At 41.6% G+C, this 12879-nt stretch overlaps 1 protein-coding gene across 15 annotated transcripts in view; it reads left to right on the top strand.

Moving 5' to 3' along the window:
* Tnrc6a (trinucleotide repeat containing adaptor 6A) overlaps positions 1–12879 on the top strand; it is a 175489-nt gene that overhangs the window by 139367 nt on the left and 23243 nt on the right. For 14 of the 15 annotated variants that reach the window (XM_078024194.1, XM_040278652.2, XM_078024193.1 and 11 more), the window contains 6 exons: positions 3403–5988; positions 7447–7623; positions 8463–8638; positions 9783–9815; positions 11377–11457; positions 11771–11822. In XM_078024194.1, coding sequence (XP_077880320.1) covers positions 3403–5988; positions 7447–7623; positions 8463–8638; positions 9783–9815; positions 11377–11457; positions 11771–11822 — 3105 coding nt within the window. The remainder of the gene's footprint in view (positions 1–3402; positions 5989–7446; positions 7624–8462; positions 8639–9782; positions 9816–11376; positions 11458–11770; positions 11823–12879) is intronic. The other variant, XM_078024187.1, reaches the window with a different exon arrangement.

The following is a 12879-nucleotide window of genomic DNA, read 5'->3' as shown; positions in this document are numbered from 1 at the left end:
TCATTCGAAAATATTTTTTAAGTACTGAATACCTCCCCCACATCCAAAACAGTAACATTGACATATGCTTGGGACTATTCCTGGATTTTCTGTTCAGTATGTTTGCATATTCTCTCAGAGCAGTACTGCCTGATAATGTGAATTCCCTCCCTCATAAATTCTGTTTGAGATTTATTGGGGGAAGTGGAGTAGAGACTCCCATTTTTTAACATGAATCTTAAAATCACTTTTAATCATCATACATGGTTAATATGTTTAACAGTTCCTTGTAATTATGTTAAAATTTTTAGATCTTCCTATCTAGGAACAAGTTTCTGTACATAATCAAGTTGTCTTCTGTGACTTAGAATAAAATTTAAAACGAGGGCTGGGGTTGTGGCTCAGCAGTAGAGTGCTCGCCTAGCACATGCAAGGTTCTGGGTTCGATCCTTAGCACCACATAAAAATAAATAACTAAAGGTATTGTGTGCAACTACATCTAGAAATTACATATATAAAAATTAAAATGAAATTTAAATATATTTATTAGTATGTTCAAGTGATTTTATGAGTTGTACTGATTAGGATCTGTTTTCTATCACATTTTCTCATTGAAAATGGATATTGGAAAACTATTGTTTTTCACATGTTGGTCTTTTTGATCTTCATGAATTTATCTCTCATTTTGGACCCTATTTCCTGGGTTCACATGTCCAGGGTGGAGTTTAAGAGTGTTGATGACCAGTGTCCTTGTCTTTCTCCTATTATTGTGGGAATGCTGCTGACACTTCATTGTTAAATTCTGGGTCATTCTTTTATTTTTACTTGAGTCGTTCTGTTTTAGATGCCAAATCTCTTTTTCTTACTTTATAAAAGTGACAACACACATGGAAAATAATGGCAGCAGAAATGCTTTTGCAGCAATCCAGGAGAGGACAGAAGTGATGGCTGAAGGAAGTATTCTAGATTAGAGGAAAAGTCTGGATTCAGGACTTGGTTATGTTTGGGATTTTCTGTACACAGCAAGGAATAAAGGATAAATAAAGGATAAAGGGTTTTAGAAACTCACTGAGTTGAGGAAAGCTAGGAGAGTTGTGTCTCCCCTTCTTTGGGAGGAGATATGTCTTGGGAATAAAAGTCCAGTTATTCTGTGCATGATCTCAAGGAGGAGATTTTAAGTAAGCAAGTTCTATGAGTTCTCATATTCTTCATCAGGGAGACGTGGTAGAATGAAAAATATGTTCTGGAGAATGAAAAATGATAATAATCTTTAGCATACATTAATTAATGATAATAATGGCCTTCATTTTTTAAGTGTTATATGAATCAGATATGGCTTATAGTTGTTAATCATTTAATCCTCATAACAGTTGCATTAGATTGGTACTATGAAGAAACTAAGGCAGAGATCCTGCTTGTGATCATACAGATAGTAGATGGTAAAATGTCTCAGACTATGTGCTTTTAATCACTACTTACCTTGCTGACAGTGTGAGCTAAACGTTTTGCATAAGATGGTACCGTCAGCAAAGTAACTGGGTTAGGAAGTACCCCTGCTTCACAGATTTTGTCACAAGTCTACTGCATAGAATCCAGACTTGAGTCAAGTTGCCTCTATAGACTCAGCCATGTAGTCACCTTGCTTCATGAAGGATTCTGACAAATCTCGCTTGATTTCTACAAATTAACTTCTGAATGGTGATTTTTCTCATCTGGAGAGCAAAGGTTATACCTATCCTGTGGGGTTATTTCAGCTATTCAATGATGAAAGTGTGTTAAGCTCATGACATGTAGCTGAACATCTGTTGATGGGCTGGTGTGGACGTCAGTATGCTGATTTGTTTTTACTCCGTGAGATTGACTTTTTAGTACCCTTTATTTCATGAGAAATTCTTTTCATGTTCACTGAAAGATAACAAACTTCAGAAACTTAACAAAATGATTCCTAAGCAGGGAATAGAAATTAGAGTCACTTATGAAGCTTTAATATATATATTTGGTAAATTACATATACATTTCTGGTCTCTGTAGTCCCTTTTCCTGCCACTCTTTCTGGTTTATCATCTGTTACTTCCTAACAGTGTATACTTTGAGAGAAAATGATACAAGCAGAATCTGATTTTCCATATTAGCAAAACTCCCTAGTAGCAATTTACATTTATTTCCTAGGCTTTATAACCATGAAGTGTGGGACATGCAGGGCATGGGGGCGCATGCCTGTAATCCCAGCACCTTGGGGAGGCTGAGGCAGGAGGATTGCAGCCTCAGCAACTTAGTGAGACCCTAAGTAACCCAGCAAGACCTTGTCTATAAATAAAATATAAAAAAGGGCTGGGGATATGGCCCTAGTTAAGCGACCCTGGTTTTAATCCCCGGTACCTCCCCCCAAAAAAACCCAAAAAACCCCTCCATGGGACATGATGTGTGCATTTAAAAGCTCTACTTGTAATTCTGATTCTTACTGTAGTAGAGAACTACAACATAAGCAACCCCCTCGAGACGGACTGAATGCAAACATCTTTTGTAGTTAATATCCCTGAGGAATTTCTACCTTCCAGAGCCTTAAACCAAATGACAATAAAGAACCTGGGAATTATCAGAAATGTTCGGATTGCCCAGCCTGTGGTAGAGTAACTAGATAATAATACATAGCAGAGAATCTCAGATTGTGGGATTATATGGCTGGTCATTTGTGGTTCTTAATGTCAGCAGCTGACTTTTATCATAATGATTTGGTGATCTTTCATATGTCAATTTTTGTGTTTTTCTGTTGTCTCTTTTAATAAACTTGGCTTTGCAGGTAAAAATCTTATTGAGTCAAGCTAAAAATAATTCTTGCTTGTGTGCAGTATTTTAGCTGAATGTAAACACTGAAGAAGTGGAAATATAATGGATAAAACTTTTGGAATTCTTATAAACTGAAAAGTATGGACAGGCTATTCTAGAAAGCAGAATGGGAAAAGGATCCCAAATACATTACTAATATATTTTATCAAGTTCAGGTTATTAATCTTGACCTGCCTTCATCCCAGCCTCCTCTTTCCCAAGTCCAGCCTCTGAGTCTGGGTTGCTCCATTATTATAACACATCACTGCCACCAGTCCCTCTGACATCAGAATTCTTTTCTGGCTGATGTGTTAACAGTTCATTCATCCCGCATTTATTGAGGGACTGTTGTGTTCTAGGGCTGTGGGATAATGTTAATGAGCAAAGCTGCAAAATCCTCTGCCTGTGTAAACTTACTGGATTATGGAAAGTTGGTGGCTGAAAGATAAGCAGTAACCATCCTGCCAGGCGCCTTATCTTATTAAAGTTGAGGAACCACATATAGTTATGACATACTTGCCATTTTTCTGAGACTGTTTTGTGTCATTTTGAAAATGACTAGCACTTTATAAACTGTGTCTTTCTCCTTTATTCTAGATATAAACCACAATACTTCAGGATCCCATTATGAAAATTCCCAGCGGGGACCTGTGTCTTCTACGAGTGACTCCAGCACAAACTGTAAGAATGCTGTTGTGAGCGACTTGTTGGAAAAAGAAGTATGGCCTTCAGCCCCTGGCAGTGATCCAGAATTGGCTTCAGAATGTGTGGATGCTGATTCTGCCTCCAGTTCTGAATCAGAGAGAAACATCACTATCATGGCTTCAGGGAGCACAGGTGGTGAAAAAGATAGCCTTCGGAATAGCACTGGACTTGGTTCCCAAAACAAGTTTGTGGTTGGTAGCAGCAGCAATAATGTGGGCCATGGAAGCAGTACTGGACCGTGGGGGTTTTCCCATGGAGCCATAATAAGCACATGTCAGGTCTCTGTGGATGCTCCTGAAAGCAAATCAGAAAGTAGCAACAATAGAATGAATGCTTGGGGCACTGTAAGTTCTTCATCAAATGGAGGGTTAAATCCAAGCACTTTGAATTCAGCTAGCAACCATGGTGCCTGGCCAGTATTAGAGAACAATGGACTTGCCCTAAAAGGGCCTGTAGGGAGTGGTAATTCTGGCATCAATATTCAGTGCAGTACCATAGGCCAGATGCCTAACAATCAGAGTATTAACTCTAAAGTGAGTGGTTCTTCTACCCATGGTACCTGGGGAAGCCTTCAGGAAACTTGTGAATCTGAAGTAAGTGGTACACAGAAGGTTTCATTCAGTGGTCAACCTCAAAATATTACCACTGAAATGACTGGACCAAATAACACTACTAACTTTATGACCTCTAGTTTACCAAACTCCGGTTCAGTACAGAATAATGAACTGCCTAGTAGTAATACAGGGGCCTGGCGTGTGAGCACAATGAATCATCCTCAAATACAGGCTCCATCAGTTATGAATGGCACTTCCCTTTCTCATCTTAGCAATGGAGAGTCAAAAAGTGGGGGCTCTTATGGTACTACATGGGGTGCCTATGGTTCTAATTACTCTGGAGACAAGTGTTCCGGCCCTAATGGCCAAGCTAATGGTGACACTGTGAATGCAACTCTAATGCAGCCTGGCATCAATGGGCCTGTGGGCACTAACTTTCAAGTTAACACAAATAAAGGAGGAAGCGTTTGGGAGTCTGGGGCAGCAAATTCCCAGAGTACGTCATGGGGAAGTGGAAATGGTGCGAATTCTGGAGGAAGTCGAAGAGGATGGGGAACCCCTGCACAAAACACTGGCACTAATATACCCAGCGTCGAGTGGAACAAACTGCCTAGCAATCAGCATTCCAGTGACAGTGCAAACGGCAATGGAAAGAAGTTTACAAATGGATGGAAGTCTACTGAGGAAGAGGATCAGGGTTCTGCCACATCTCAGACAAATGAGCAAAGCAGCGTGTGGGCCAAAACAGGAGGTGCAGTGGAGAGTGAGGGTAGCACAGAAAGCACTGGACGCCTAGAGGAAAAAGCAACTGGGGACAGTCAGAGTCGAGACAGAAGAAAACTTGATCAGCACACATTACTCCAAAGCATCGTGAACAGAGCTGACTTAGATCCACGTGTCCTGTCCAACTCTGGCTGGGGACAGACTCCTATTAAGCAGAATACTGCCTGGGATACCGAAACATCACCTAGAGGGGAAAGAAAGACTGACAATGGGACCGAGGCCTGGGGAAGCTCTGCAGCACAGACTCTTAACTCAGGGGCATGTATGGAGAAGACTGGCCCTAATGGTAATGATACCTCAGCTGTATCGGGGTGGGGCGACCCCAAGCCTGCTCTGAGGTGGGGAGATTCCAAAGGCTCAAACTGCCAGGGGGGGTGGGAAGATGATTCTGCTGCTACAGGAATGATCAAGAGCAATCAGTGGGGGAATTGCAAAGAAGAGAAGTCTGCGTGGAATGATTCGCAAAAGAGCAAACAGGGATGGGGTGATGGACAGAAGGCAAGCCAAGGTTGGTCCGTTTCTGCCACTGACAACTGGGGAGAAACCTCAAGGAGTAACCATTGGGGGGAGGCTAATAAAAAGTCCAGCTCAGGAGGTAGTGACAGTGATAGGTCCGTTTCTGGTTGGAATGAACTTGGTAAAACTAGTTCTTTTACTTGGGGAAATAACATAAATCCAAATAATTCATCAGGATGGGATGAATCTGCTAAACCTAATCCTTCCCAGGGATGGGGAGACCCTCCAAAGTCTAATCAGTCTCTAGGTTGGGGAGATTCATCAAAGCCAGTCAGTTCTCCGGACTGGAACAAGCAACAAGACCTTGTTGGGTCCTGGGGAATCCCACCAGCTGCAGGCAAACCTCCTGGCACAGGCTGGCTGGGGGGACCCATACCAGCCCCAGCAAAAGAAGAAGAGCCCACAGGCTGGGAGGAACCATCCCCAGAATCCATACGACGCAAAATGGAGATTGATGACGGAACTTCTGCCTGGGGAGATCCAAGCAAATACAACTACAAAAATGTGAACATGTGGAACAAAAACGTCCCAAATGGCAGCAGCCGTTCAGACCAGCAAGCACAGGTACATCAGCTGCTGCCTTCTGCAAGTGCCATCTCCAGCAAAGAGGCAAGCAGCGGCTCTGGTAAGCTTCCACTTTGTGGAGTCTCCTTTACAAAGGCTCTGTATCAGCCTACTGTTTCCACAGATGATTAACAGAGTGCTGGGTGCTGCGCACAAAGGCCTTTCCTCTAATCTGGAAAAGCTTGGCGGGGAGATGAGGGGTGATGTTCACCCAGGTAGTCGCGCTCCACCTTGGCGATATTGTTCCCTATTGGGAGTGTATTATCTGAAAAGTGGGGTCAGGTGGGAGTATGCTACACTTCTCTCATTGTTTTGAGTCAGGCCTTCATTTGGTTTTATTATTTGACTAGAATACCTTGGAAGTAAAACAGTCTTCTGAATACTGTGCTCTCTAGACATCATTGTACTTGGCCTAAGAAGAAAGGTTTTTTGGTATGTTTCAGGGTGCTGGCGATTGACTGTCAAGTGCCCCTCAGCTGGTTTTCTTTTGTTTGGTTTTTGGTTTTGTTTAGGTAGGTATGCAGTCCAGGTCTGTTTTAGGTGCACATGTGTATGATTGAACATTTTGGTAATACCTTTCTTGTGTATTCCTATTTCCATATAGTGGTCTAATTCTTATCTCTACAAGTTATTTTGACAACATTGACATGCATTGTCTTTGTTAATGGAGTTTTTGTTGAATAGTCTTATCATACATAGAGATAGGGATGTTTTCATGAACTTACTTGTCAGTCAGCACCTAATTTTTTAAGTCTGAGTCTTAGGTTTAATTCTTAGAAGAAACACTTATTTATCTAAGGGAAAACCTCTCCTTGTTGAGGTTCTTTTAACAAAATATGTTTATGGCTTTGATGTTGTTGGCTTTGGACAACTTCAGTATAATATTTTTTTTTTAATATTTATTTTTTAGGTGTAGATGGACACAACAATGCCTTTACTTTTTTTTGGTGCTGAGGATTGAACCCAGGTCCCGCCCGTGCTAGGCGAGCGCTCTACCGCTGAGCCACAATCCCAGCCCCTCAGTGTAATATTTAATAAGTACTATCCAGCATATATAAAAGTAGGATACTTCGCTATTGTTAGTCATTGGTAAAAAATTATAGTCATGTAATTAATAGTATAAATTCTTACACTATTACCCAACTTAATCACCTTAAATTAACTAGGTTTGGTTTAGAAAGATTTTACTAGGAATTAAGCTAATCCATAAAGGAGGGTCCTTTTTTTTTTTTTTTTTTTTTTGGTACCATGATTAAGGTTATTCAAAAGAATCTACTATAGGCCCAGAGGGCAATTTTAAAAGAAGAGGTTTAAAAAAAAAAAAAAAACATGAAGTTAAATTTGTCATTGGGAAGTGGTTAGTCTTCTTTTTATAAAACAAATGCCTACTGCAGAATCATTATTTATATGTAAATATGAAATTCTTCATCCTTGATTCCCAAGTATTCTTTATTGCCGCTTATTCCAGTGTACTTTCTTACCATCTATGCTGATGACTTTTTTCCCATACTTTCTAAAGGCTGGGGTGAGCCCTGGGGGGAGCCTTCTACTCCAGCCACAACTGTGGATAATGGTACTTCAGCATGGGGTAAACCCATAGACAGTGGTCCCAGCTGGGGGGAACCCATTGCTCCAGCATCCAACACATCCACCTGGGGCTCCAGCTCTGTTGGTCCACAAGCGTTAAGCAAATCTGGTAAGTTACCCTTGATCCCTGGAAGCTAGTATGTAGCACTAACTACTGTTGAATAATTGGATAATGCTTGTACATTGTTGATGATGTGTGGGTGTACTGTGGTATACCTGATGATACTCAGCACTTAGCTCTTTGAGTTTGTAACATGATTTATTCTTCTGTCTCCTGTCTAAATTTTTTATGTTCATTTTCCTCAAATTGTAATCATTAATGATTTACATACTTCTTACCAAGTTTAAATTATATTTTACCAAATTGGACAATCTATAAATAGTCTGTCATCTTTCGTGCCATCCAACCTGAGAGGCTGAAAGAATATAACATGGGACACATCTCCAAACCGCTAGATGTTTCTCAAAAAGTTCATTTAATTTGAGAGACCTGAGATTCAGATCAACCCTGTCACTGTCCCACTCACTGTGTATATTAGACCTTATTGGAATCCCAAAGGCCGTGTGTAGGGAGAAACTGCTTTCTGCTTTTGAGTTCTAAAATTCTTTGAAAATATTTATCAATTTGATCTTTTCAAATTTCATTTGTGTCACTATGCAGATTAATTGGGAACCCATGAAAGCCACCATTGTCTGTGTTTAGGGACCCTATAATTGGTAAAGGAATAGGGGAGGATTTAATGAAAAAAATTTAATAAAAATAAATTCTTCTTTAATTGGACTTTTAGCTCAGTGTAAAATGTACATTCCTATTATGCAAATTTGGCAAAAGAAATAGTGTTTTGTTTTCTTTTGTTTTAGGTTCCCTCTCTCCACTCTTTAATGTATACTTTCTTCTAGAAAAAATTGTTTTATTAAAGTCTGTTTCTATCACAAATCCACAATCAGGGCCAAAATCTATGCAAGATGGCTGGTGTGGTGATGACATGCCATTGCCTGGAAATCGCCCCACTGGCTGGGAAGAGGAAGAGGATGTAGAGATTGGAATGTGGAATAGTAACTCATCTCAAGAGCTTAATTCATCTTTAAATTGGCCACCATATACCAAGAAAATGTCATCGAAGGTAAACATTTCGAGGGCAAAGCCCTTGAAACTTTCATTTCCAAAGGTAGTTTACCCACAGAAAATTAACCTCCTGCCTGCCCATTTATGGCCATCAGTGTAGTCCAGGCAGTCCCCAACTTAGGTACAGCCTCTTATATGGGCAGCCACCTAGGAAAACCGAAGCCCACAGGAACTTCCTTTCTCCCCACTGCTACAGCTTGGGATCTCTCTCCCACTCCCCTCCACTAGCGCTGCCCGGGGCGACCCCGCCTCCCAGGGTGGTGCCTGCAGTGGTGAGGATGGAGAGAAGGCAGATCTCCATGGTGACGCTTGGCATCCCACTGCCAGTCCTCCCATTCCACCTCCTCACCAGAGCCCCTGACAGCCCCCTTACCCAAGTCACCATTCTCCTATTCATCTGCCACCTTTGGCCCTTCTCATCCCAGAAGGTCCTATGACAAAAATCCCTAGATATGGGCTGAGTTTGATTTTGTTTTAATATGTGGACAGATTGTATTCCCAAACCTGGTTTTTATCAGAATCATCTGGCATTTGTTAACAGTATCTTTTCCTGTACCCCAGGTCTCTTGAAGTTTTGGGAATGGGGTCAAGTGTCCTGTCCTAAACGTTCCCCAGATGTCTCTGATACAGATCCAGGTTTAGGAACCTCTGATTTAGAGCACTGGTTCTCTAAGAGATGATATTGGGGCTGGTGTCAGATTCTCCTGGGGACATTTTTCAAAATATGTGCCTAGTCTCCCAGGTGGTTCTAACATGTCCTTCCCTCCTATTTGACTTCTGGGTGACCTTAGAAGTCAGATATCCAGTGGGTCACTGGACTGGCTGGCTGCCAGAGTTTCCCTTTTCATCCTGGGATTCGCAGTCTAGGACCTGCCATTTTTACCTCATACTTTCTTCATTTGGCTGAGTCTGCCTATTGCCTTGCCATATGGCTTATGAAATGCTTCTACATGAATCATTTGATCCTCACAACCTTCTAAGATAGGATACTGATGAGGAATTTGAGGCTGCAAAAGGTGGTGACTTGCCCAAATTTGCATAACTAGTGACAGAGCAAGGACTTAAGTTTAGGTCTTCCGATTCCAAACCCTGTGTTCTTCCCACTGGACCATGCTGTTTTGTGACTTTGTCTTTCCTTACAGGGTCTGAGTGGCAAAAAAAGGAGAAGGGAAAGGGTGTGTAGCCTTTTTACTCTTTCTCCTTTGTTTCTACTAGTAAAATTCTTTAGAAAGCAACTGCAAACATTTATTTAGCTTCTGCTGTGTGCCAGGTACTGTGCTTGGTGCTGGGGATTGAAATTCACTTGAGAGATGAGCTGTGTATTCAAGGAGCTCATGATTGTATGGGGCATTAGGAGAGCTTCCTAAGAGTGTCAGCTGAAATTTGGAAGAGGCCTGGGGTGGGATGTATTAAGGAGAATAGAAGCCTGACATTACTAAAAGGCAACTTTCTAGAAAGAAGTGGTAGGAGATCTGGCTCTGTAGTTAAATTAGAGAGATTATTAAGGTATTCTCAGTTCATGCCAAGGAATTTGAACTTTATTTTACATAAAATATGGAGCCAATGAAAAAGAATAAAAGAGAACATCAGTGAATTTTTTAAAAACTTTTTAAAACTAGCCAATGATAGTATGAAATATAAATTGGAACAGGAGAGACCGGATTTAGGAATCTCAGGAAGCTTTTCCATTAATTCAAGTTAGAAAAGAGGGTTTGATTTGGGAAATTAGAATAAATGTGTAGTTGAAGGGACTAATTTGAAAGACATTTTAGAATTCGAGGGACAGAAAACTTGGCACCTAGTTAGAGGGGGCGGGAGTGAAAGGAAAAGGAATCAAAGACGACTTGAGAGCCTTGGAGAGGGTTAGGTGCTTGCTTCAGAGACCTGCATTTAGGGGGTTAATTATGAAGCTGGGTTCTGTTTCACAGTCAGAAGGAACAGGTAGTAGCAATGGGAAAGGGAAATTCAGGCCACAGACTTGAGGATGGTCTGCAGTCTTCACATGGACGGGAGACCTCGGTTTCTGAGACTCCGGCCTCTCTGTCTACCAGGCTGCTGCTGATCAAGTGCCTTCATTGTTTCAGGCCGGGTGTCAGGGTGGTGTCTGTACCTTCCATACCCCAACCAGCCTCAGAGAGCCAGCACGAAGCGGGAGGGATCCAGCTTCAACTGCTGCTGGAGATGCTGTGTTCTTGGCAACACAAATAGAAAGTTTAAATATCTTTTCATGGGGAAACACATGGTGTTTCTTCAGTATAGTACACATAGCATAATTAAAGGTTAAATTATTTTTTTTGGACTAACTTGAGAAGTGAATCACTATTTTTCACTTTGGTATGAGAATTCTAAAAATCCAAATTATAATAAATCTTTCAGAACAGAGTCCATTTGTAGATTGAGAACTGCCCAGTGGACAGGTCCTCATTGTTCAGAGGCCCCTTTTTCATTTAGGGGGTCCTCGGGGCCTTTGCTTCTGTCTTTTCCTTCTGACTGCCTGCCTTTAGAGATTTCTCTGTACATTACAGCTATATCAGAGGACTGGAGCAAAGGAAGTTGAAAATCATTTAAATAAGTTGATTTTTATAATGTCAACAACTCTGATAAGAGTTGGTTGGAGGAGAAATTATTGGCTAAAAATGAGAGTTGGGAATTGTCTTAAAGTTTTATTAATCCATCACTATACCCAGATAAATAGAGATGGCCATGGCATCTTTTCTACTCTTTTATTTTACAAAGGGAATGATGAAAGGTGGAAACAAACAAGAAGAAGCATGGATAAATCCATTTGTTAAACAGTTTTCAAATATCAGTTTTTCGGTAAGTGTGTTTTCCGGTAGCCCCTCCCCTTTCCGTAGTGGTCCATAATTTATCCCAATTTCATATTTTTGTTTTCTAAAAGTCTTTCTTCATCCTTGGGTCCTTAAAATATCATTGCAGTGAGAGTAAAATTGACCTTCAAACCTTAATTTTTATAGTTTAAGCTAAAAACCCAGATCACATCTCATTGAAAATTTTTTACATTAAAATATAATGAAAAATGAAGCTTTGGTGAAATACACTAAAAATTCACTTTTATTTGTTTTCATTAACGAATTAAGGTCTGCTAATGTGTTACTTTTTCTTATTTCAGAGAGACTCACCAGAAGAAAATGTACAGAGCAATAAGATGGACCTTTCTGGAGGTGAGAGAAAATTAAATCCGTTTGAGTTCCTGTTGATCTCTGATGAACAAGTGTATCTAAAATGCGGCCTTCCTCAGGGAGCCCTCACCCACCCCAGGAGAGACCCCTGGGCGTGGTTCAGTGAGTGCACGCACGTCAGTGGGGGTCTAAGGTAGTGGCGATGGTAGTCTGTTATTAGAGTCCTATCAGCAGTGGGTTTTCTCCAAAGAGGGAGTTGATTTTCTCAATCAGGGAACCGCGTGTATGGAGGCCTAGATGTGACCGGGGTGTCTTCAACCTTACTGGAGAAATGGCAAGTAGGTCCCTGTAATGAGGCCAGAAATACAAAAGTGATGGTCAGAAGAGGGTGGTGTGAGTGGAGATGATGCAGCTCCCCTTGGGTAGAGATGCCATAGAGCCAGGCACTAAATCAGGGGGAACTTGGGGGCCTGAGCTTTCTTCTGAAAATATGAGATTAAGAGTTTGAAGCAGAGGAGTTGCATGATTTAGGTTTCTGTTTTAGAAAAAATAACCCTGGGCACAGATTGAAAATAGCTCAGGACAGAAAACAGCAGCAGCAAAGGGTGCACCGAAGACCCTCGAGATGGCGCACTGGGCAGAGCCCTGCTGCGGTAGCTGTGTTGCCTTCCAAGCTCCAAACTGAGAAAGTGCCTGGAAAGAACCTCCTCCCGTGGCCATATAGGACTGGAATCACCAGAAATTGATGATCAGCTGTCGCTGATGTTGTTGCAGAGGGTGAGGGGAGTTGTAACGAAAGCTGCCTCAGCTTCCTCACCCGCGCAGTGCCGTGGGTGGTCTGGGCAGAAGAGGGGAACTTTAAGAATTATTAACTCTAGCAAGGAATTAGGATAGCAAGGAATCGGTCAGAAAACGGTGAAAGAACTATGAGTAGCACACAGAAGAAGTCACCAACCTTGGGATGGAGATGGCATGCATCCTGCCCCCTGCTGAACTCCCGTCTCCTGGGCACAGCCATGGCTTACTGCTGAGCAGAGAGTAGTCATTGTGATGCCACCCCAGAGGAATTGTGGGAAGTGTACCCTTCAGGATAGCAAGC

This window comes from Ictidomys tridecemlineatus, chromosome 10 (genome assembly GCF_052094955.1).
Source record: "Ictidomys tridecemlineatus isolate mIctTri1 chromosome 10, mIctTri1.hap1, whole genome shotgun sequence".
Taxonomy (NCBI): Eukaryota; Metazoa; Chordata; class Mammalia; order Rodentia; family Sciuridae; genus Ictidomys; species Ictidomys tridecemlineatus.
The sequence above is the reverse complement of the archived record's forward strand: the minus strand, read 5'-3'. Positions and strand labels throughout refer to the sequence as shown.